Below are 22,785 nucleotides of genomic sequence, written 5' to 3'. Positions count from 1 at the left end.
ATATTAAATAAATACCTTTAAAGTATTATATTAAGTAAGGTCCTTAATAATCTAAAATATATTAAACTTATAATCTTTAGTTATAATATTTTTTTTTTTATTTAGCCTCTTTTTACTTAGTAATAATATTAATAAAAAGATTAATTTTATTAAAGAAGAGCTTTTCTTATTAAAAGCTCTTAAAAAGAGACTAGAGGAAAGGTAAATTCTTATCGGCAAGGAAGATTAGTTCCTTAGGGACTTAAAATATAACTAGCACGCGGCATAGCTTATAACCCTCGTCATAAATATTAATACCTTCCGCTACGCTAAATAAGAGGATCAAAGAAGTCTTACTATGGCTAGCTAGGATCTAGCCACGTAGTTATAGGCGTAACTATGTTGGGAAATAGGGGTTATCGGCATTATAGGTTTTAGAGGGATTTATTCCTAGAGTCGGTATTAGAGTTCTATTAAACCTAAAAAGAGTTAGCGCCGGGGCTCAGCGCCGGACTCAGAGGCAAATAGAGGTCTATAGGTTTAATTAATTAAACCTATTTAGTTAAATATATAATGCATATATCTTAGCTTATATAAATATATAAATAATAATAATTTTAATAGTAATTTTAATAATAGATTAAATATTATAATATAAGGTATAAATTATAAGTATATTATTAGAAATAATATATTAAAATATTTATAAAAAACTAAAAGTTTAAATATTTTAAATTAAACTTAAGATTTATTAATATAAAAATCCTTATAAAGTATAATAAATAAGCCTATATTATAAAGCTATTAGAAATCTATTAATATATATATAATATATTTTATATATTACTTTATAAATTATAAAATAATTAGCTAAATAATATTATAATATTAAAAGCTTTATTAGAGCTTAAGGCTAAGCTTAATAAATAAGAAATAAAAAAAATAATAAATTATAAGCTTATTAATAAAGTATTATTTTATTTTATTAAATAAAAGGGCTAATTAATAAAATATAATACTTAGGAGCTAGATTATTATTTAAAAAATATAAAAGTAATAATTAAGAAGTATTATAAGGTTATAAAAAGAAATTATAAGAAATAAGATAATAGCTAGCTAATACCTAGTTAGAATATTTATAAAAAAATAAGAGTATTAATTATAGAAAAGACTTAGATAAGAAAAATAAATAATAAAGACTATTAAAAAATAATTATTATTAAGCTATTATTAAGTATAAGCTAAAAACTATAAAGTATAAACTATAAAAAATAAAAACTATAATTATAAATAATTACTTAAGGGTTAAAAAGACTAATATTAAACTTATTATTATTAATAGGCCTAAGGTTTATTAAGCCCTTACTTTTAGTCTTAGCCTTATTATAAGTAGAAATATAAGTAATATAAGCTCTCTTAGGAGCAAGGGGAATAAGCGGCGAGTTATTACTAAAGGTATTATTATTATTATTCTTATTATTATTATTATTATTATTATTATTATTATTATTATTATTATTATTATTATTATTATTATTATTATTATTATTATTATTATTATTATTATTATTATTATTATTATTATTATTATTATTATTATTATTAATAAGGCGCTTTATATTATAAGAAATAAAAGAAATATTAATATATATTATAATATAAGTAATAGTAAGAATATTAATTAAAATACTAATAAGGGTATATATAATAAGTAGCTAAGGTAAATTATAATAAAAAAAATAAATTCTTCTCTTATTAGGGATAGCTATAATCTTAATAGATTAAAGATAAATTAATATATAATAAAGGGAATAAGGCTTAGTATTATTATAAATATAAATAGGCTAAGTAATATTAATAAGACTATAAATCTTAATCTTATTAATATAAACTTAGGCTTATATATTAAGTTAATAAGGAATATAAGGTAAAAAAAAAAAAGATTTATATTTATAAGGATATAAATATATTAAAGCTTATAAAAACAATAAGCTTAGTAAGCTAATAATTAGCTATTATTTAATTATTAATATTCTTAGCTAAGTTAATATATTAATTCTTAATATTATTCTAAGTAATATTATAATTATTAAGGGTAATAATATAATATTAAATAATAAAATAAGAGGTTATTAAGCTAATATTTATTAAAAGATTAATATTATTTAAATAATATCCTTAAAAAAAAATATAAAAGTTTTAATATTATTAAGTAATATTAAAGAGCTTATTAAGAATCTAAGTTAAAAATTAATAATATAAAGCTAATAAATTAGCTAAGAAAACTTATAATATTATATCTCTAAGTATAATAATTATAATAAATATAAATAATATAATTAATATTAATAATATATATTAAATAAATATCTTTATAGATATAAATAAAATAGCTAAAATATAAATAATTATTAATTTATTAATTAATAAAATTAATATTATTATTCAAGGTATAATAAGGCTTAAAGATATAAGTAATAATATTAAAAGTAAATATTATAAAAAAAAAGCTAATATATTATTAAGAAGAAATAAAATATATAAAAAAACCTTAATTAAAAAATAAGATATTATTATAATAAAAAAGATTAAAATATATTAAGTAATAAATATTATTTATTTAATAAGTATTAATAAATTAAAATTAAAATAAGGCTTTAATAAAACTAATAATATTAAAAGATTAATAGAGTATTTTAATTATTTATATTATAATAAAAAAGAAATAAAAATTAATCTTAAATATTTAAGGTAATATAATAAAAAGCTTTTATTAAGGCTTTATTTATAAATTAGAAAACTTAAAGGAGTTATTTAAAGCTTTTTTATTTACTTAAAGATCTTAGGGACTAAGATTTTTAGAGAAAAGGTAATTATAAGGATATAAGGTAGCTATTAAATCTACTAACTAATTAAGGTAACTTTAGTTAGTTATTATATATATAAAGACCTCCTAAAAGCTCTATAGCTAAGCTATTATAAAAGGCTTAGTAAGTTAAAGTCTTATATATATTAAAGGCCTACCTTTAATCTATAATTTTACCTTAATCTAGCTATTAAGGCCTACTATCTTATATAAATAATAATAAAAAGCTTATTAAGAATCTAAGTTAATTATTAATAATATAAAGCTAAGCAATTAATTCAAGAAACTTATAATATTATATTTCTAAATATAATAATTATAATATTATTATAAATATATAAAAAATAATTAAAATATAAATAATTATTAATTTATTATATAATAAAATTAATATTATTATTAAATATATAATAAGGGTTAAAAATATAAATAATAATATTAAAAATAAATATTATAAACAAAATTAATATATTATTAAAAAAAACTAAAATATATAAAAAAAATTATAATAAAAAAATTAAAATATTATTATAATAAAAGAATTTAAAATAAAATATTATTATATAACTTTATATTTTTTAAAATAAATATTAAAGTATTATAATTAATATCTTAATACTTATAATAATAAAAGCTTTATACTTAAAGTTAAAGGTTTTAATAAGCTTAAATTAAAAAGGCTTATTTTTATAATTATTAATAGCTTTAATAATATATTAAAGCTAGCTTTATTTATAATAAATAGCTTATATTTTTATTAATTAAAGAGATTAAAATCTAACCTCTTTATATAATAGCTCTCCCCTTTAATATTAACCTTTTAATTACTTGTATAGTTCTTAATTACTTAAAGAGATTAAAATTATTTTTAATATTTTTATAAAAAGAGATTTATTTATAATTAATTAATTAATTAATAATATATTAATAATTATAATAACTTTTTATAAAGATCTTTAACTAAGTAATTAAAATAATATAACTAATATTTATTAATATATTTTTTAATATAATTAAAATAGTTTTTATAAAAAAATTTATAAGCTTTATAAAAATATAAAAAATACTTATAATAAATTATAAGAAATAATATTAAATAAATATTTTTAAATTATTATATTTAATAAAGACCTTAATAATATAAATATATTAAACTTATAATCTTTAATTATATTATATTTTTTTTATTTAATTTCTTTTTATTTAATAATAATAATAATAATAAAAATAAATTTTATTAAAAAAGAGTTTTTTTTATTAAAAGCTCTTAAAAAAGAATAAAAAAATAAGTTATTATTAATAAAAAAATTAATTCTTAAGGACTTAAAATATAATTAATATATAATATAACTTATAACTCTTATATTAAATAAAAAGATTAAAAAAGTCTTATTATAATTAGCTAAGATTTAGCTATATAGCTATATATATTATTATATTAAGAAATAAGAGTTATTAATATTATAGGTTTTAAAGGGATTAGTTCTTAAAGTTAGTATTAAAGTTTTATTATTAAACTTAAAAAGAATTAACGCTAGGGCTTAGTATTAAACTTAGAAATAAATAAAAGTTTATAGGTTTAATTAATTAAATTTATTTAATTAAATATATAATATATATATCTTAGCTTTTATAAATATATAAATAATAATAATTTTAATAATAATTAAAATATAATATATTAAGTAATAAATATTATATATTTAATAAATATTAATAAATTAAAATATAAATAATATTTTATTAAAATTAATAATATTAAAAAATTAATAAAATATTTTAATTATTTATATTATAATAAAAAAATAAAAATTAATATTAAATATTTAAGGTAATATAATAAAAAGCTTTTATTAAGGCTTTATTTATAAATTAAAAACCTTAAAAAGTTATTTAAAGCTTTTTTATTTATTTAAAGATCTTAGGGATTTAAATCTTTAAAAAAAAAATTATAAAAATATAATATAATTATTAAAGCTATTAATTAATTAAGATAACCTTAGTTAGATATTATATATATAGGGACTTTTTAAAAGTCTTATAGCTAAGCTATTATAAAAGGCCTAGTAAATTAAAGTCTTATATATATTAGAGATATACCTTCTATCTATGGTTTCACCCTAATCTAGCCATTAAGGCCTACTATTTTACAATCCCGACTAAGGTGTAAACGTCATAGTTGGCAACCTTTCAAAGGATTAGGGCGAAGTTATATCTAGTGAGAGAAATCACTCTGTCGGTAGCTCGAAACCGATTGTGAAGTCCACGAGAGACAGGTATTAGCACGTCACCAGCTCTTGCAGAAAAGATCCCGTCCTTCCATCTCTCGCGGAAACCGTGGCGCAAGAAGCGATCCATGGTGTCTATTTCGACCGCCAGCATACACAAGGAGCCCGATGCCCGGTAAACTCTGAAAGATTGGTGTGATTCTATCGGTTGAGAGACCCAACTCTCTACAGGCAACTAGGGGTTCCTAGTCCATCCCCCCTGGCACGGCAGTACGAGAAGGGAGCTCCGATCAGATAGCCACGATGGTAAGCCAGGCACGCGGTGGTCATAGCAGGCAAGGGACAACACTTGGCCCGCGAGTTCGTGCAATCTTGTCCCGTATTCCCGTTCCACATAGGTCACGATGTAGGCAGCCAGCCCCGTGTACACCGCCTGTGGCGATAGGGTATAGTTTGGATTTTAGGCCTAGGTGTGCGAGCCCAAGAAGAGCGAAGGCTTTGTCTCTCGAGTCAGATGCTTGGCAGTCTCGGGTGTCATGGAGAAGGCTGACAAAGCCCTTGATGCCCAGGCGTCGGGCATGATCGAAGTGCCGCACCCATGTCTCGTATGACAGGTGGCGTAGGTTGGAGTGAAAGAAATTCCAGTGCATGACCTGCCGGCCGAAAATGACGTGAGCTTCCCGAGCTGATCCAATCTCTTGAACCACTCAGACCTTTGAGAAATAAGGGTGCTGGATCAAGACCTCGGGGGCATCCTGGACCGTGCTGTCAACTCCGGAGTCGGGCTCTTCGCCGAGGAAGATGAGCACGCGTGTAGCAGCGAGATATATGTCTCTCATCAGCCGAGGTATATGTCTCTCATCAGCCCTACTTGGTGGGATCTTTCGGAGACATCGCTTTGGTTGATACAAATGGCATCAATCCACCTCGGCGGGGCTTGTCCTGAAAACAACATATCTGTAGTGCGTCGTAGCAGCTCTCGGCGATCCTGAGTACGTCCCACCTCTTTCCTAGAAAGATGACTTTTTTCGCCTTCGGTAGCGTTGCCTGTTAGCCCAGGTGTATGAGACAGCCTCGTAAGTTCTGGTACTCTCCTGGCCTTCCACAACGTTGAAGCCTCCTACCAAGCGTTGGCCTGGTCCCGAGTCATCTTGCACGTGGATGATCTCGAAATGGCCATGCAAGTAGTCTCCAAATTGGCCTGGGAGCAGACAAAGAACACGAATTCTGCTTTCCTGGAGCGGCTCGTACGTGGATTCCAACTGTGAGCTTTCGGATGCATGGACAGCACTGGCGGAAGGGGGTAGAAACGACAAGCTTTGGTTTATCGATTCTGTTTCATCTTGAGATTGTTGGTTCAGTTCGCTCAATAACGCCTTCTCCGCCATGCCCTCTGGGTCATCCAAATAAGCATTCTAGGCGTAGGAAACTGATGGCGGCCAGCTAAGCTGCATTGCTGATCTCTTCAGGGCTTTGGGGATCGTTAGTTCATCATGCGACTCATCGACTCGGCTCTCGATCGATGCAAAGACCCCACAACTGTGACAACAAGGGACCCCAAGAGATGGGTAAAAGGCGGCGTCAGGTTTTTTGCAATTATGCTCATGCCAGTTTAACATCTTCTGAGGTTTTTGGCAGGCTTTGAAGCTGTCGTTGAGATCGAGATGCAAGATACGTTGAGATGGATGACGATGAGTGAGAGGAGGATGGATAAGGTGGACATCTTACATTCTGCAGGCATTGGGTAAAGTCACGACCACCCCCAAGTGTAGTCATCAGGCAGTAATCGTGGCCCAGAGAGGGCGGTAGAAGCAGACCCTTGTGTTATAATTACTGAAGCTTTTCTTTTTTTATCTTTACTTAGAAACAACTAATCTAGTAACTTCTTGAATAATTTCATTATCTAGCTCTTAGATATATAGTAAAACGCTTAAACTTAATACTGTACTATAAACCAGTACTCTTCCCAGTCCCAAGTTATCACAAGGTCCGCTATTTGATTGTCTCTGTGTGATTTCCGGGAGCGAAACAGTGGGTGTTCCGTAAAACGTTATCGTCTCGGCCTCATGAGTGGTCTTGCGAGGCAGGTCAACCGTGAATGTTGGGGCTGTAGTCGTCTCTTCTTCCGGCTCAGGCACATCAATGGTTTTGTTCCGCTCTTTTTGCTCAGACACAATGCTTGAGGGCATCGGTGCAACAGTGAAGCCTTCGTCGCTGCAGATTTCGGAAAAGTTCCGAGGATCCCTTAGTCGCTCCGTAAGGCCTAATGCGTACATGCAATATCCACAACTAAAACGAGGTTTGTGAGCACTTCTTCCCGTTCAAACGATAGAAACTTACGCCAGGTTTGTCGGGACCCATCCGGATACGCAAATGCATTCATAGTAGTCGGCGCCATTCTGGTCGTCGCAGTCGCGATCTAGGCCTTGGAATGCACTGCAGATAGAGTCTTGACCGCTGCAGTAGTCGTAGGGAGTCAGGCTCGAGGTTGCGGATGCCCGGGCATACAAGCCCACCGCTGTGTTCATGCTTGATTCGTATTCTCCCTGGGATGAGGGAAAACTTGATCTGGGAGCTCTGGGAGGTTTGCAGGAAGTCCTATTAAAGTGGCCTCCAGGTCCTCGACGCCCTTGCCTACTTTAGAAAGAGGGGTGTTTCCTATTTCAGAGGTTTTGATCCACTTTAACGCTTGGCGCGGCCAAACGATTGCACCGTCTGACGCTTATTTTAACGACTCCAGTGAAGCTATTGCGGAAAAAGGAAGCTGAACCGACATCAACAAATGAGCTAGTAGCATTAATTAGACCCCAGGTCCTGCTGGCGACGATCAGCGACGACCGGTACTGCTAATTTTCCCCGAGGCAGGCTAACAGCACATGGGTTGAAAAGACTGTCATGTCCCACAGGGCCAAAGGTCAAAGCCACCAGCTCTTGCCCAACATTCATTTTCAGTCATGGTAGACCTGACGACCGGCCAAGTTGCCGCCATCATCGCCTTTGGCATCGTCGTGGGTAAGTCAACCTCTAGCTTGTCCTCCTGACATTGGGCTAATAAGGCCTCTAAGCTCGTGTTTGGTGTCCGACAATTGGAACATTTATTCTCACTGGAGTGCTTCAAGATCGTGAGACGGCAGCTACATGGTAAATTATGCGTTAGTTTTCCCGTTTTGGTTGCTTTTACTGATGTTTCTTTCCTCAATAAGGACCGTGGCGGCAAAGCATCTTCAAAGCTCATATTGGCCCCTCTTGCTTCAGTCCGATGCAACAAAGGACCGTGGAGTCCGCAAGCCCATTGTTGTCATCTCGCTGCTTCTGCCCCTCCTTAGCTTGCTGATTGCGGTAGCGGGAGTGGTTACGCCCCTTGGACTCTACGAGTCTAACCAACCAAAGTCGAAAGCTGTCAGGGCTGACTTTGAATATGTGAAGGATTCGAGCACTTTCTACTCAAGCACATCCACACGTGATGACAAGCCTTTCACGCGAGTATGCACCATCAACTTGTGCTATGTTCCTTGCCCATACACCTCGGACGTTACCGTTATTGAAACTGATGGTGCATCGAGCAACTGTACCGTGCTGGGAAGCATTGATCCGAATGTCCCCGACATTCTGCGCGACATCTACACCAGCGGCACTCAATACGAGAGAACCACCATCTCCAACTACTTCGATATTGAGTGGCGCCAGACAACGACTCAGTATGACCGCCAGCTGAACAACGGCACACCAATCGCCGCCGGGCTCTACCGGCGGCTGGAGAACATTGCGCTCCTGGATACGGTACGCGCCGTTGAAGGGTTGATTGTTGATGCCAAGCGGGGACAAATTGGTTTCAGAAATCACACTATTCCGTCTGGCTACCCTCTCGGGGTTACGTGGACTGAAGACATCTTGTTCTGGGAGCCCGATGTCGAGTGTGTCGACACCAACACAACGTTCGACTTTGAAATGACGACGAGTTCTCAAACGAATTCCGGTGTCTCGGTTTCCAAATTTCATCTTACCGATAGGGGTGGCTTCGTCAACATCAACAAGACTGATCCATTGGATGATCAACGCAACGGGGTTAACCAGCCTGATCTGAAGATGAGAGCGTACCAGGCTGCGTGGGCCACCAATGCCTTCTCCATGTTATTCATGAATATCTCGAATGCTGGGAGCGCAAAGGACGAAATTGAGCCTTTCGAATACATCAACTCAAAAATCGGAAAGGAATTCAAGTTGCCGAGCCTAGATTTTGACGCGAACTACCTGACACTCGGTCTCACCAACAGCTTTAGTGACCACCTTGGAGTACGGGCGACTAACGGCCCTAGTGATTTATACAAGAATCCCTGGAATATTACTACCGAACACTTCACGGCCATAGGTAAGACTTGTTTATTGACTTGGCAGGCAACTCTAACAGCCTTCAGGGGACCTATGCGAAGGAACAAAACTCGACATGTTCCCTAAACTGAACAACACCTTCGTCATGTGTAACCTCATGAGAGGCATCCCACAACGAGTCGGTGATGGTCCAGAGAACGTATTCGATGACCAAAGCCGGTGGTCTTCTTCGTTGTACGCCTGCGCTTCAGCTGTCAAGGCCACCGTCAAAACTGTCACTTTTTTCTACAACGGCACAGAAGCGAGGTCGGGTAACATCGAAGTCAAGGAGATCAAGGACAAGGAGTACACGGCAGAGGATGGCATGCCGCTGTGGGGTGTCGAGGATTTTCCGCTCGAGCTGGACGTGTTTCCACCCATCTGGGGCCTCGTTGACCCAGCGTATGAGAAGTTCCAAAACATCTCAACAATCCGTGCCCCGTCCCTTTATCTTCTTGGATCAGGCTCTATGAGCCCCATACGATGGGAGCTGGACTCTGGATACGTGCACAGGAACCTGCCGGCCTCGATCGCACCCATCGGGGCTTTCTTTACAATCTTCTCGTCTACTACCAATAGCCTGTCTCCTAACGATGTTGTTGGCAAGTCAAGCATGAGTCTGTGGCTGAAGTGGCGAGAATTGTCCAAATCAGCCAACTCTGCCTCGACTATTCTGAAACTGCTCTGGGCCGACTTTGTTGCGTCGGCTGTGGTTGGAACAAAAGGGGTGCTGGGGGCGAGAAATTCACAACCCGAAGACGCGGCAGAGGTGTCTGTCATTCCTCTGGAGCACAGGATTCGGTACCGTTGGGTGTATGGTATACCTGCATTCCTGCTCCTCGCATGCATGGCACTCATCGCAGGATTGGCGGTCTTCTTGCGGTTGGCTGGACGATCTAATCTCGACAAGATGCATTACCGATTGAAGCAGACGTCACTTGGTCGTGTGTTGACGACCTTGGTTGATCCGCAGTCCAGCAACTTTGTCATGTCTGCTGGAGACTGGAGTAAGAGCAATGCTAGTAAGGATATTGACTTGGGCGTGAACCGGGCAGTGCCCAGTCCAGAGCCACAAGCACAAGTGACACAAGAGAAGCTTGCATCGTCAGCGTCGGAAGCACGTGAAGGGTAAATGATTTACGATTAGCCTTAGTTATTTTTATTTTTATTTACGCTATCTTGACATAATAGTTTCTATGTTTAGATGCAAGGTATCTCACCTACTCCCTTCCCACCCCAAGACTCGCTGCCTCGCCCAGTCATTAGCTGCCGCAGAGTGCTCCTGTTCCGCCACTACAGTAACCTGCGTCTGCTTCAGAATGTGCTTCTGGCTATCCCCATCATCGTCACTTCGGCGCGGCCTCTCCTTATCGTAGTTGCTCTGCGTGGCCGTCACTGACGCCAACGTGTTCAGCTTGACACTATCCCCATGTTCATGCCGCCGACGTCCTGACACGTGGGAGCTGATCTGTCCTGATGGATATCTTGGGTTGCTGCCACTGGCGTACGTGCTGCGACCAAAGATGGGGAGGTTCAGCAGGGGCCGGAGGGCCGGCATGGATCCAGCAACGATTCCAATGCCTTCCTCCAGGACAGACCACAGGCCAATCGCGCCTGTACTGTACATGAACTCCGTCGGGTCGTTGTATAGCGTGAGGTAACGAAGTCGAACGATCGTGGCACAACTCGCGCTAAGAGTTAGGTTGTTAATGGTGCTGATGAGTGTGATGGAGAAATCCTTACAAGGCGGCAAGACCGAGCATGAGAGCAACCGACATCTTAACTCGTGGCTTCATTTGAATGTTCCAGAGCAAGACTCCGGGGAGCAGCGCCAGCGTCCAGTCGGTGACAATTGAAACAGCCGAGAAGAAGAAGCCAATGCTACTGTTCAGCTTGAGGTTGCAAGTGCCCTCCGACTCCCCCCAAAGGGTTGTAACTGGGTGGCAGACGTTGGCTGTGGCAATGATGAAGATGACACTGGCCATGCAGGTCATGATCAAGACGGACCAGATAGTCCACACGAATCGACGGCGAGAATCGGCGATACGGAGGAGAGTGACGCAGATGCTGGCCTTGATAGGTACCGTGCAAGCCGCGTAGAAGAACTGGGCGATAAAGAAAAGCTTTCCCCATCTGTGGTCAGCTTCGAGGAGCGTTCGGTTCAGGGCTGAAATCCTACCTTTGTTCCTTTCATGATATCAGCTTTGTCGATGTGCTTGGCCCGCTGTCCTGAACCATGGAAACAACACGTAATGACCAGACCGGCAACCACAGTGTAGAGCACCTGCATCGAAGGCATCAAGTCAGCATTTAAGGGGTCAAGTTGGGACAAAGTTTGCTGCACATACCAGGCCTACGCACATCAGCCAGTCATCCAAACCGAGAATCTTTTTCCATCTCCGAACTCCCAAGCGCGTGACGAGTGTGGCCCAAGAAAGTGACAGCATCACAATGGTTAGGTAGAGCAGCGGAACGCCATCGCCCGCCACTTTAGCCATGCTGGCGGCGAATCGCAGTGGCGTTTATCCCAGATCTCGAAGTTCAGGATGCGAAGAAGACCGTTTGGGGAGAGGTTTGCGAATACACGCGTCGTTACCCGGTCCCGAAAACTCGGGACAAAGCCTGTATATCTGTTGGTTCTCGAAAAGCAAAAACCAACCAAGGGTTCGTGGCAGCAGTGACAAGCTTCATGGAATTCTCCATCGTTGCCATCCTGGCAGGCCAGGGATGATGAAGCTCACTACCACCTCGCCTCAGTTTGCCCCGCCCAACTAGGGATCGAGCATTTATTGAAACAAACCCTTGACCTGGAAGAAGCAGGACTGTTGAGCCCCTGATAGAACCACTTGAATCGCTTGAACCACTGGAACAGTAGCTGCAGGCGTGGTGCCACTTTGCAGGGACCAGGCCACGGGCCCAGATCCAAAATAACGGGGCCTCCCAATCAACCCGCCAACTCCAGACTTCGGGCAGAGCCTCACAAGAAACGGCCGGAGTAGTCCCTCATTTGGCTCGGAGGCCGAAATCTGTAGATCTTGGTCAACTTGGAGTTAGATAACCGTTGAATTGCGACCGAAGTTGACAGCCGACAAACCTTGTCTGAACGGCCACTTCGGCACTTCGAAGGTTCATGCTAGTGAAGCTAGGACCCCGAACGCAACATAGGGGAGATACTACCCAATACCATGACCTTACCATATTTTTACTAGTGGATACTACCCTCAGAGGAAGCCGGTTAACACGGATGTTTCCATTGAAGCAGGCAGCCATATTCTGGGCTCGCCCTGTTTAGAAACAACATGGGCATGGGCCTGGACATGGACAAGGGTGAATGGAGATCCCACTTCAAAACAATTCACAAACCCAGTCAAATCCTTCAAATCCCTCCGCTCTTGGCCCACAGAGACCCCAAGCAACCCCTATTGGGAGCTCGGAAGACATGGCTGGCTGCTGCTGTCGGGCGAGTGTCTCTCTTCCCGACAGGTTGGGTACATCCTCGGATACAGGCGAGCTTACGCGTGAGATATGACAATATGGAGATCGCTGTCGTAAGTCAGAAGCTAGCTGCGGCAAAGCTGATCAAACATCTTCACATATCTGAAAAGCAACATCGACTGGTAGTTTGCAGCTAAGACCGAGGGTTAAACGATAGACGGCATGTGGCTGACCTTATCTTGACCATCGTGCAATCACGAAGCCTCACGGCTGGTCATGTAGAAGCCGTTGTCTCAGGGTCCTCCCTGTGCTTCTAGCCAATGCCACTCAAAGCAACCCCATGACACGATTGCACAACAAAATCGTTTTACGCGGCAACCAATCTGCCCCTCATCAACGGAAGGGGCGGCCCCCAAGCTGTTTGATCAGCCCCATCTAGCCGTTCTTGAACCCTGCTAGAAGCGGGTAGAATGAACCATCGCGACTTTGGAAACGCCAACCTCCTTTAGTAGCCCGTGTAGCGTTGGATTGAGCGGGTTTTGGAAGACCAAATGAGTCTAGACAAACAAACTCGTTATACGAGAACGAGACTATTCCAACACTGAAGCCTCTAACCGAACTCAATCCACACTCTCCTTACTGGGGTACTCGGCTGGGGGCTACCATCCCAGCCCCCATGCCACGTGGGATTTACATATCCGAACGCCATTATGAGCTCTGCGAGAAGAGCTACTAATACAGACCTTGGGATGTTTAATGCGGCCTCATTCAACTCCTCCATTCTCATTGCATCTCTAAACACCATGGCTGAATTCATCATCGAAGACAAGGACCTTGCCTCCCTCAACGGGAAAGTGATCATCGTCACTGGTATGTCAAATCGGCAATCCCCTGTCCACTATCCAATGATTTTATGGGCCTTGAAAGGCTGACCGTTGCATTAAATTCTTTAGGAGGCTCTTCCGGCATTGGTCTTGCCACAGTCAATCACCTTCTGGCCGAGGGAGCCTCTGTGGTCAATGCCGATATCCAGGCCCCGGCTGAGGAGCCTCAGGGCTCTTACACCTTCGTAAAGACCAATGTTGCGGTCTGGGCTGAGCAGGTCGCTCTGTTCAAGAAGGCAAAGGAGGTCTATGGTCGTATTGACCATGTCTTCGCCAATGCCGGTGTTGGCCCTCGCGCAGACTACCTGTCTACCGAGGTGGATGAGAATGGCGACCCCAAGGAGCCTTCGCATCTTCTTCTCGATGTAAGCTTGAACGGCGTCATCAACTCGGCTACCCTCGCCATCTTCCACATGCGACAACAGCCTGAGGGTGGCAGCATTGTCATCACCGGCTCCACCACTGGCCTCCAGCGCCTTCGTGCTGTGGATTACGGTATGTTCCCTCCATATCTTTATTTATTTCCTTCACTAAATTGCTACAGCCGCTGCCAAGCACGCTGTGCTCGGTATTGGAAGAGGTCTCGTCCCTCTGCTTGGTGCCGCCAACCTGCCCATCCGAGTCAACACTCTTGCGCCAAGCTGGGCCGACAGCAGTGTCCTCCCAGGCCTCAAGGGTCTCTTGGAGGCCATCGGTGTCGAACTGATGCCCGCCTCTGCTGTTGCCCGTGGTGCAGCTCTCCTTATGGCTGATGAGTCCCGCAACGGAAACCTCATCCACGTTCAGCTTGGAAAGTACAAGGAGATCGATGAGGCCGTCCTCCTGCCTGCATTTGAGTCGATCAAGGGCCCCGACTACCCCAGCGAGGATGAGGTTTTGCGTCGCCTGCAGGAGCTTGCGGCGTCTAACAAGGCATAGGCGTCGAGGAGATTATGAAATACCCCCTGGAGTCTGCTGGGTTTCAAGGACTACTCAACAAGGATATCACTAGCGAATAATTATTATGAATGCCTAATGCATATGTGCTTGTCACATTCTGTCCCACATGTTGACCTTCAGTGAAATCATCTCATACATGTCGTCGAGAAATCAGCCTAATTACACGGTTAAAGCGCCGTTGCAGATATGTAACCTTGGACAGAAAGACCTCATCTCTCCCCGCATGTCCCCTCAATAATCTTCTGATCTACTCTTCCTGGGCGGGAAATAGCCAGTTCCACCTATCGTTGTCTTGCTTACAATGCAGATCTAGTCCATAACTCGCAGCATACTATGCCAAGACGCGGAGTTGAGGATGTAGTCAAAAGATTTATAAAACGCGCTGTTCCTAAGCACGCATCTTGCTTTATCAGATAACTTCGCTTGTGCATTGCGCCTCTGTTCATATACATGGCGGCTGGTTTGAGATTACCATGACAAAAATCACCATTCTCCTGAGCCTTTGGCTAGGTCTGGCCTCTTTGTCATATGGGCTGAAGAACCCAATCATCAGAGGGTAAGCATTCATTTCCCCAAAAGACATGTTTCTAATAACACTTTTGTCTTAGATGGAACCCTGACCCCCATGTCATCCGTGTAGATGATACCTACTACGTAGCTGTATCCTCTTTTCTCACATTTCCCGGCATCCCCATATACAGATCACAAGACTTGGTCAACTGGGAATTGATCTCTCACGCCATCAATGATCCTCAAAAAGTTACTATTACTGGCACGAGAACAGGAAATGGTAAGCTCGTTCTTGGGCAAGGTGTCGATTGCTGACTCTCATGATAACAGGCATCTGGGCGCCTTCTTTGTCCTATATCAATGGACGATTTTACATCACATCAATGGCAATGACTGGATCGGATCCTGATTATCGAACTTACCCTCGCATGTTCTGGGTCTCTTCGACAGATCTCAAGACCTGGTCTGATGTTGTATGGGGGGAGCCATACGGCATTGACCCTCACCTGTTTCAGGACCCGGTATCGAAAAAGACATATCTCACAATTATGGGCCTAAACAATGGCTTTGATCGGCTATGGGGTATCAGTCAGTGCCAGGTAGACCTGGAGAGCGGCGCTTGTGTTGGCCCTTATCGCAGCATCTGGAACGGCACAACGCCCGTGACGAACAAGACCCGTCCCGAAGGGCCTAAACTCTTTTACAAGGACAAGTACTACTATTTGGTCATTGCCGAAGGCGGTACAGGCGCTACTCATAGAGCTTCCATTGCTCGCTCCAAGTCTCCTGAAGGACCTTGGGACTCATCGCCAACCAACCCATTGATCTTCAACGGTGCCGATTCCAACCTCGTCGTTGGCAACACCGGGCACGCTACGTTTGCAGACACTCCTGACGGGAAATGGTTCGCTACCTTCTTAGCCCGCCGATACGTCGACAAATGGTCAGTCCTCGGGCGCGAAACCTTCTTCGCTTCGGTGAGCTGGAAAGATGGGTGGCCCACCATGAACAACGGCGACTACGTTTTGTTGAGCCAGAGCTACGATTATGGCCCCAATGTTACATACCCTCCCAAACCATACGAAGATCGCTTCGAAGGCCCCGAGCTAAGGTCAAGTTGGTATCAGCTCCGTACGCCATACTCCAAAACCTACCGCCTTAAATCCAAGGGAAATGGAGTGGTTCTGGTACCAAACGTCTACACACTCAGTGATCGGGACACACCCAGTGCCATCTTGAGAAAGCAGGAGTCTGTCAACATGACATTTTCCGCAACTATACTGCCCACGAGCAAGGGTCTGGGGCCATACCAGTCCGTCGGTATCTCGGCTTATTCAAGTGAGCTGGCCCACCAGGATCTTGGGGTTCGAGGATGTGCCAATTCAACTGGCCTTTGCATCTTTGTGGATATCACTGCAAATTCACCTGGTCCCGGAACTCCCCCAGAAGTAAGTGAAATCCTATCTTTTTGTATTTCTGGTGATTCATATTGACATATTCATCACAGACAGAAGAGCTTGCTTTGAAATTGACACGAATTCCCTCAGACTTGCAGCTGCACATCCGATCTGAACCCCGGCAGTATAAACTAGGATATTCGATTAGCAATCAAGAAACGAAATGGGTCAAGACATTCTCCCCAAGCCTTCTTCCTGTGGGATTTGACGGCGTCATGTTCGGGCTCTTTGCGAGTGGCAACAGTTTCCCCTGGCCCCACGATGGACCTGAGGTTGGGTTCAGCAAGATTCGGGAAGAATACTATGACGAGGGCTTTGGCGACTACAAGGATGGGAAGGGGGACATCTAGAGGCCCTTTTGTTAATACTAAGCACGCTGTTTACAATGCATCATACACATGTAAACACGGGCATTTGCTATTCCTGCTCTCGAGTATACGTAATATGAATTGCGTATGCATTCAACATGAAGAGATACCATAGCAACACCAAATACTTCCAGCACAACGCTGACACCGATGACTGGCTGTACTTCCGGGAATGGCAGAGTGAAACTCATACGTTTACCCAAGGTCCACGAGCAACAACCTGTCCCGAAGGCGTGGGCTGAGCAGGCAGAATGCCCCTTGCATACGATTCAAGACAGGTCTTCTTTTCTTCAACCCGTTACCATCCAAAAGCATTCCATTATGTCACAGGTTGGAGGTCATGCTTTGCCATGTGCGTGCCAAGAGCTCAATCAGCCTCAGCTAAAATGTCAAGTGAGAGTGTCCACTTCCAGCCGGCGAGTGAGGTACAAACCCAGCCCTGCGTGTTGGTTCTGTTAAGCTCAATTGGACAACTGGCGGCCATTGTTGCGCATCTCTCGTTCCCAAGTCCATGGTTGACAGCATCCGTCGCGGAATCAGATGCTGCTCTTCTCAAGCCTGGCGCCTTGCATTTATGTCCGCGACCGGACATTGTAGCTGTAACCTTGTTTTGGAGTCACAGCCGACATCACATCTCACAGCAGCGTATCATTCTGAATCTCAGATCGTCAGCATGGGCAACCCCCTTGAGGAACCACAATGGTCCCAATCAACCACGTCGAGAATCCCTCATAGCACGAACCAGCAGCAATTTCACAACCACCCAACAGAGATACACCCCTACATTGATTCACTACCTACAAATTCTGGACTAGCACCACATCGCTCTCACAAACCTTTATGGAAATGCAAATTCTTTCTCTACATCCTCTCCCTTGTTGTCTGCATCATCAACTTTGGGTTAATCGACTTCCTCAAGACGAGATGGAGCGACCGATCATCGTGAAGTCGTCTAACTCTTTTATTATAATGTGTTATTTTATTTACTATACTTAGAGTAGGGTTTTCTCATCTCTTTACCATGGTCAGTAGAGTCTGTTTTCGTTTTGACGTCCATGACTGGCAGGACGTATGACTGTGATGATTTGATGGAGCAAAGGGGATTCTTCTTTTTCAATGACGCATCCGTCATACCCAGAATCAAGGACACACTAAGAGACGCACAACAGAGCAAAGGAGATGTAACTAAAACATTGGATGATTCCAACTAAGGCTCTCGTCAAACTAATCTTTCCTAAATCAGAGAAGGGGTCCGCCAAAGACATCCCTTGACTGTCAACGTCGGCGCTCCAGAGATGGGGCTCACCTTAACTTCATAGGCAGTTAATCAAGCCACAAAAACCAAATAGACCTAAAAGACTGAAGAGATTCATTCTCACTTGGAGGGACTGGAGATACTCCATCGCGGGTTGTGTCAGGGGGCTCTCTCGCCGAGATGACACCGGATATTGTCAACAAGCTCATCACGACTTTGCTCTCGTCACTTGCTCGGCAACTTCAGTCACACGCGTCACTGCCGTTGTCACAAGTCTTTTGCATATTAATATCAGGGTTCTCCTCCCTTTCCTCATCAATAGTATCAGCAGACACAAGCATCAGCGGCATACCTTTACTGGAGCTAAACTTCGACTAACCACTACGACTTCAAACGACATTTCCCTAATCATACACTTTCCCAAGCTGAGCAGCATTTCCAATGTATCTCCTCAGAAACTACCATTCACCCCGGCGATTGCCCCACATCGTCCTCGTTTCGACTGATATGGCAAGCAAGTCAGAGTTTGAGAGAACCCAAGCCGACTTCTTAGAGCATCTTGAAGAAAGAATCAACATCTCCTGGGCCACGACACCAACCGAAGTCCTCGATCACTTTATATCCGTGCCATTGTCAAACATACCGCCCTTGGCCATGCTACTAATTGACAGCTCCCTCCTACTTCCCGAGTATGCAAGGGTCATGGCGCAGGTTCGGCATTACGTTCGACGAGGGGGCAAGGTCGTGGCCATGTGGCGTTTCGGCGTTTCCGAGCCAGACGACCCTACTCACCGCCTCTATTTCAATAACTTCATTTCGCTATTTGGCACCGGATGGACTCTTGATGAGCATCGAACGATCCAACTTGTAATCAACCCGCGATTTGTGGATGAGAGTAGACAACTGGCTCAGAGACTTCCTCCTTGTCTCACGCTAGAAGGTCCATGCATCCAGGTGTACCAGGAAAAACATTCATGCTACACTGCCAACAGGCTTTTGGGTCGGACGCCAATCGCGTATGCACGTATTGGAAGAGGGTGTATTGGATATGTTGGCGATTGTCAATGGCCCATGAATCCCCGCTCGATCAGGGTCATAGAAGCGATGTGCCGCCTGAGAACCTCGTTGGAAATTTAGCCCATTGTTATTGAGTAGATGCCCGCGGTATGTATTGGCGTCATGAGCCCACAGATAGTTTGTATTACACATGCAGACTAGCGAATACCACTTTTAAGGAGGGCGAGTCGCGTCCCCTTGATCCCCCGTGAACCAGAAACCCGAGTCCCTGAAGCGATCTGTATATTAGGCCTTCTTCTTCTTCCTGCTCGTTCGACTACCTCTTTTGATGCGTTCGCTTTATTCGAGACAGCTCGGTGATGCGACGGAGGGAAAGATGCCTGAGATGGACAATTTGGGTTCACCTACATCCTTCCCTGGCTCTCGGGCGGCTAGGTAGGCTTGAATGCAAGCGCGTCAAGCACATTCATCGTCAGTTGCCGCGTCCATCCACAGAGAACTAGGCGGGTTGTCTCATTCTCCATAGATGCGTAAGTTGCTGATTGACCAGTTCATTTAGATGAGAGGAGAGACAACCTGGCAAAGAGGGGGCTTCATAGATAACCCGACCCCGGCCAATACACATTTACTACACCATGTACGATGCGTCCCAAGCCTGGAGGCCATTGGCTTGTGTTAAATCCTGTACATTATGACTCGCGAGGCATCAGGTGCCTTCCGATGGATATTAGACCACATAGCCGACTCTAAACATACTCTAAAGTGAGACCTTCCAGCATTAACAATATGCTATACGCCGTGACCATGCATACCTAAAGCCTTAGGCGAAAATCTTAAGCCTCAGTGCAGTTCATTACCTCTCGTGACGTCCAAGTTGCTCTTCACACGACGATGGCCCAGTGACGCTTCGCCCGAGTTTCGCTAAGCCTCGGTACGATCTGCCAAAGGAGTCGGGTCCTCCAAAGCCTTCGTCCCCGTTGGCAAGTCGGTCGGCTCATCTTCAGGCACAGGGGTATCAGCACCGGGGGTTGGAGACTCCTCGTCATCCTTCTCCATCATGGCCGCCAAACGGGCTGCGCGTCCTTCCTTCTTGCGAGGTACCGGAGCTGAAACAGGTCAGTATTGCTTAGGGAGGGAGAACGATGGCGCAAAGTCTTACCTCGTCCATTCTCCTGCACGTAAAACCGTCTCAGAAGACCGACTGCATCGTCGCGACCCCAGCCACCCTCAATCTCATAGCCCGACTCAATGTTCCCGCCATCGCCGCCACCAGGAGGGTACGAGACACCCAGAGTACCACTGCCATCTGGGAGTTGCGTTGGCTTCGGGGTAGGATGAGCACTCGCGGTCTGTCCATCGGCGCTGATGGGAAGAGAATTAGCATGGATGCTAAAGACACCACCAGTGCCGCCAAACTTGTCGTTGACGGCACCAAAGTAGACCTTCTTGATCCCGAGTTGTCGCAGCAGAGATGCGCACATGACGCATGGTTCGACGGTAACGTAGAGGATACACTCGCGAACGATGGATCGATCGACTCGCTCGTCGGGATGGCACTTTTGGCCGTAGGGGTAGAGATGTCCCTTGGAGCCATCCTCATTGCCCTCGTCGGGCACGACCGACGACACAGAAGAGGCGTCGGAAGCCGCAGCTGAAGGGGGAGGGGCCTCAACCTTCGGTCGTAGAGATGTGGTTCTGGGTCCGTCCTTTGGCGGGTAGGACAACAAGGCACCCAAGGCCATGATCTCGGCATGTCGAGTGCCATTTCGCGTGACGTTGGTGGCATTCATGCCTCTGGCGATGACCTTTCCGTCATGGACTAGAACACAGCCAACGGGAGTCTCATTAGTCCGAAGAGCAAGCCGGGCCTGCACAACAGTTAGTTAGGTCAGCCTCAAGCAGTAGATACCTGAGCGTAGCAACATACCATATCGAGGGCTTCCTCAATGAACTTCATGTGCATCGCCCGTTCGGCTACCACAGCAGGATCCGTAAAGATCGGTGCCGTAGGGGCCGCGGGCTTCGTGGGAGGAGTCGCAGTCACATTGTCCCGATCGAGGTTCAGGCGAGCCAGTGAGTCGGTCAAGGTGCTTGTGTCCGGTGGCTGGTTCTCTTTATTGCGCTCGGCGGCCTGCTTCTGCGGAGATGCCATCGCCTCTGTCGAAGGGGCTGCCTTTGTCGTGATGAGATGCTGACCGTTGCGGGTGGTTGAGCTGTCGCGAGGTTCTGTGGATGATCCGGGGGTTGATGGATTGTTATCGCGCGTGTTTTCTTTGCTGAGGTCCTTCTGACTGCTGCTGGTCTCGTCGTGGTTCTTGCCATTCTCGCTCGTCGCTGCGCTGCCAGTGGCACTGTCACTTTCGCCAGCTGGCAACACGCGTCCAAAGAGACGACGAAAGGCCTTTGCGCCTGCCTTCTTGGCCGGTGACAGGCTAAGTGACTTGAACACGCCCATGATTGCCTTGGCTCGCTTGATCTTTGAGCAATCTGGGTGTGCCTCTCGCTGGCTCTTGATGTCAGTCCTTGCTTGATCCTCTCGCCTCAAGACCAGGACCCAAAGCCTTGCGTGTTTCTCTCTCAGATGGTTTCCCTCTCCTTCTTATTGCTTCCTTCAATAACGATATACCTCTCTTTCTTTGGCTATCCTCCTGCCAATATATCCCCTCTACTCCTCCAGCCCTTTCGACTTACTCAAAGGCCACGCGCCTCTGTCGTATCGCAGCCCTCGCCGATGAGAAGTATGATCAAAGAATCAGGTTCTTAGCCAAGGGAGATGAAAGAGACTCAAGCTCAAGGGGTTCTTTGAAGATCACAGTCCCCCCTTAGATCATCGCACGTCGAGAGGACTGAGTCACCGGCGCGACAAACTCAAAAAGCCCAGATTTTGCGTTCGCGATTTTCAAAACTCCCGCTACCAACCGAGAAACACAGAAGTCAAGTCTGGCTGGACCCAAGGCAAATGAAATCGACCAAGGCGATGCGACCAGTCTATCACACGCTGAAGTACTCCTGGTCGACAAGCAAACGCGCGCGACGGGTGACGGCTGTCAACACAGTCAAATTCGCACTGGAGGTGGAAAGGCCGGATCAGCGGCACCAATGGTACGATATTATGGAATCGCAGGGTCCTAAGTCAAGGTCCATGCATGAATGATCGTGTAAGGAGCAATCAGATTGTCCAAAAGGTTGAAAAGGATGGAGGATACTCATGTCCTACTTTGACCTGAAAGAAGATTTCAAACTCCGTTGACGCTAAGCCTCATGTGGCACGCCCACGCGGGTCAAACGAGACACCAAACATGACTCCTCGCGACTATTTAAAGAGAATTTACATAGAGAATACGAGGAAAATGAGGGAGATATATTACAATGAGATAGTACTTAAGATCTCTTTTGTTTATGATTTTATCACTCTTGTGATGCCTATTTAGCTACCCTTAGGAGAAGGAGCCATTACCGTCATGTCTCATCTTGCTTTG

General features: G+C 43.1%; 6 protein-coding genes across 6 annotated transcripts; 3 read left to right on the top strand and 3 right to left on the bottom strand.

Annotated features, from left to right (window-relative positions):
* Positions 1-7,003: 7,003 nt before the first annotated feature.
* Positions 7,004-7,601, bottom strand: NCS54_00443100 (Hypothetical protein; the record flags this gene model as incomplete). The annotated part of the gene is made up of 3 exons (XM_053149969.1): positions 7,004-7,008; positions 7,058-7,362; positions 7,414-7,601. The coding sequence occupies 3 exons, from the start codon at positions 7,599-7,601 to the stop codon at positions 7,004-7,006; spliced, it is 498 nt and encodes a 165-aa protein (XP_053005944.1).
* Positions 7,602-8,027: 426 nt separating this feature from the next.
* On the top strand, positions 8,028-10,573 carry NCS54_00443000 (Hypothetical protein; the record flags this gene model as incomplete). The annotated part of the gene is made up of 4 exons (XM_053149968.1): positions 8,028-8,085; positions 8,139-8,214; positions 8,277-9,442; positions 9,489-10,573. 4 exons carry the CDS (start codon positions 8,028-8,030, stop codon positions 10,571-10,573), a joined length of 2,385 nt encoding a protein of 794 aa, XP_053005943.1.
* An 84-nt stretch (positions 10,574-10,657) lies between these two features.
* NCS54_00442900 (Hypothetical protein) lies at positions 10,658-11,939 on the bottom strand (the record flags this gene model as incomplete). The annotated part of the gene is made up of 4 exons (XM_053149967.1): positions 10,658-11,132; positions 11,185-11,564; positions 11,621-11,725; positions 11,790-11,939. The coding sequence occupies 4 exons, from the start codon at positions 11,937-11,939 to the stop codon at positions 10,658-10,660; spliced, it is 1,110 nt and encodes a 369-aa protein (XP_053005942.1).
* Positions 11,940-13,679: 1,740 nt separating this feature from the next.
* NCS54_00442800 (Hypothetical protein) lies at positions 13,680-14,678 on the top strand (the record flags this gene model as incomplete). Its single annotated transcript, XM_053149966.1, has 3 exons — positions 13,680-13,746; positions 13,830-14,255; positions 14,305-14,678. 3 exons carry the CDS (start codon positions 13,680-13,682, stop codon positions 14,676-14,678), a joined length of 867 nt encoding a protein of 288 aa, XP_053005941.1.
* A 494-nt stretch (positions 14,679-15,172) lies between these two features.
* On the top strand, positions 15,173-17,016 carry NCS54_00442700 (GH43-C2 domain-containing protein; the record flags this gene model as incomplete). The annotated part of the gene is made up of 4 exons (XM_053149965.1): positions 15,173-15,255; positions 15,308-15,489; positions 15,540-16,657; positions 16,717-17,016. 4 exons carry the CDS (start codon positions 15,173-15,175, stop codon positions 17,014-17,016), a joined length of 1,683 nt encoding a protein of 560 aa, XP_053005940.1.
* A 3,211-nt stretch (positions 17,017-20,227) lies between these two features.
* On the bottom strand, positions 20,228-21,761 carry NCS54_00442600 (CMP/dCMP-type deaminase domain-containing protein; the record flags this gene model as incomplete). Its single annotated transcript, XM_053149964.1, has 3 exons — positions 20,228-20,412; positions 20,466-21,174; positions 21,234-21,761. The coding sequence occupies 3 exons, from the start codon at positions 21,759-21,761 to the stop codon at positions 20,228-20,230; spliced, it is 1,422 nt and encodes a 473-aa protein (XP_053005939.1).
* Between the last annotated feature and the right edge of the window lie 1,024 nt (positions 21,762-22,785).

The sequence above is a fragment of the Fusarium falciforme genome, chromosome 3 (genome assembly GCF_026873545.1).
Source record: "Fusarium falciforme chromosome 3, complete sequence".
In the NCBI taxonomy this organism is placed as follows: Eukaryota; Fungi; Ascomycota; class Sordariomycetes; order Hypocreales; family Nectriaceae; genus Fusarium; species Fusarium falciforme.
The sequence above is the reverse complement of the archived record's forward strand: the minus strand, read 5'-3'. Positions and strand labels throughout refer to the sequence as shown.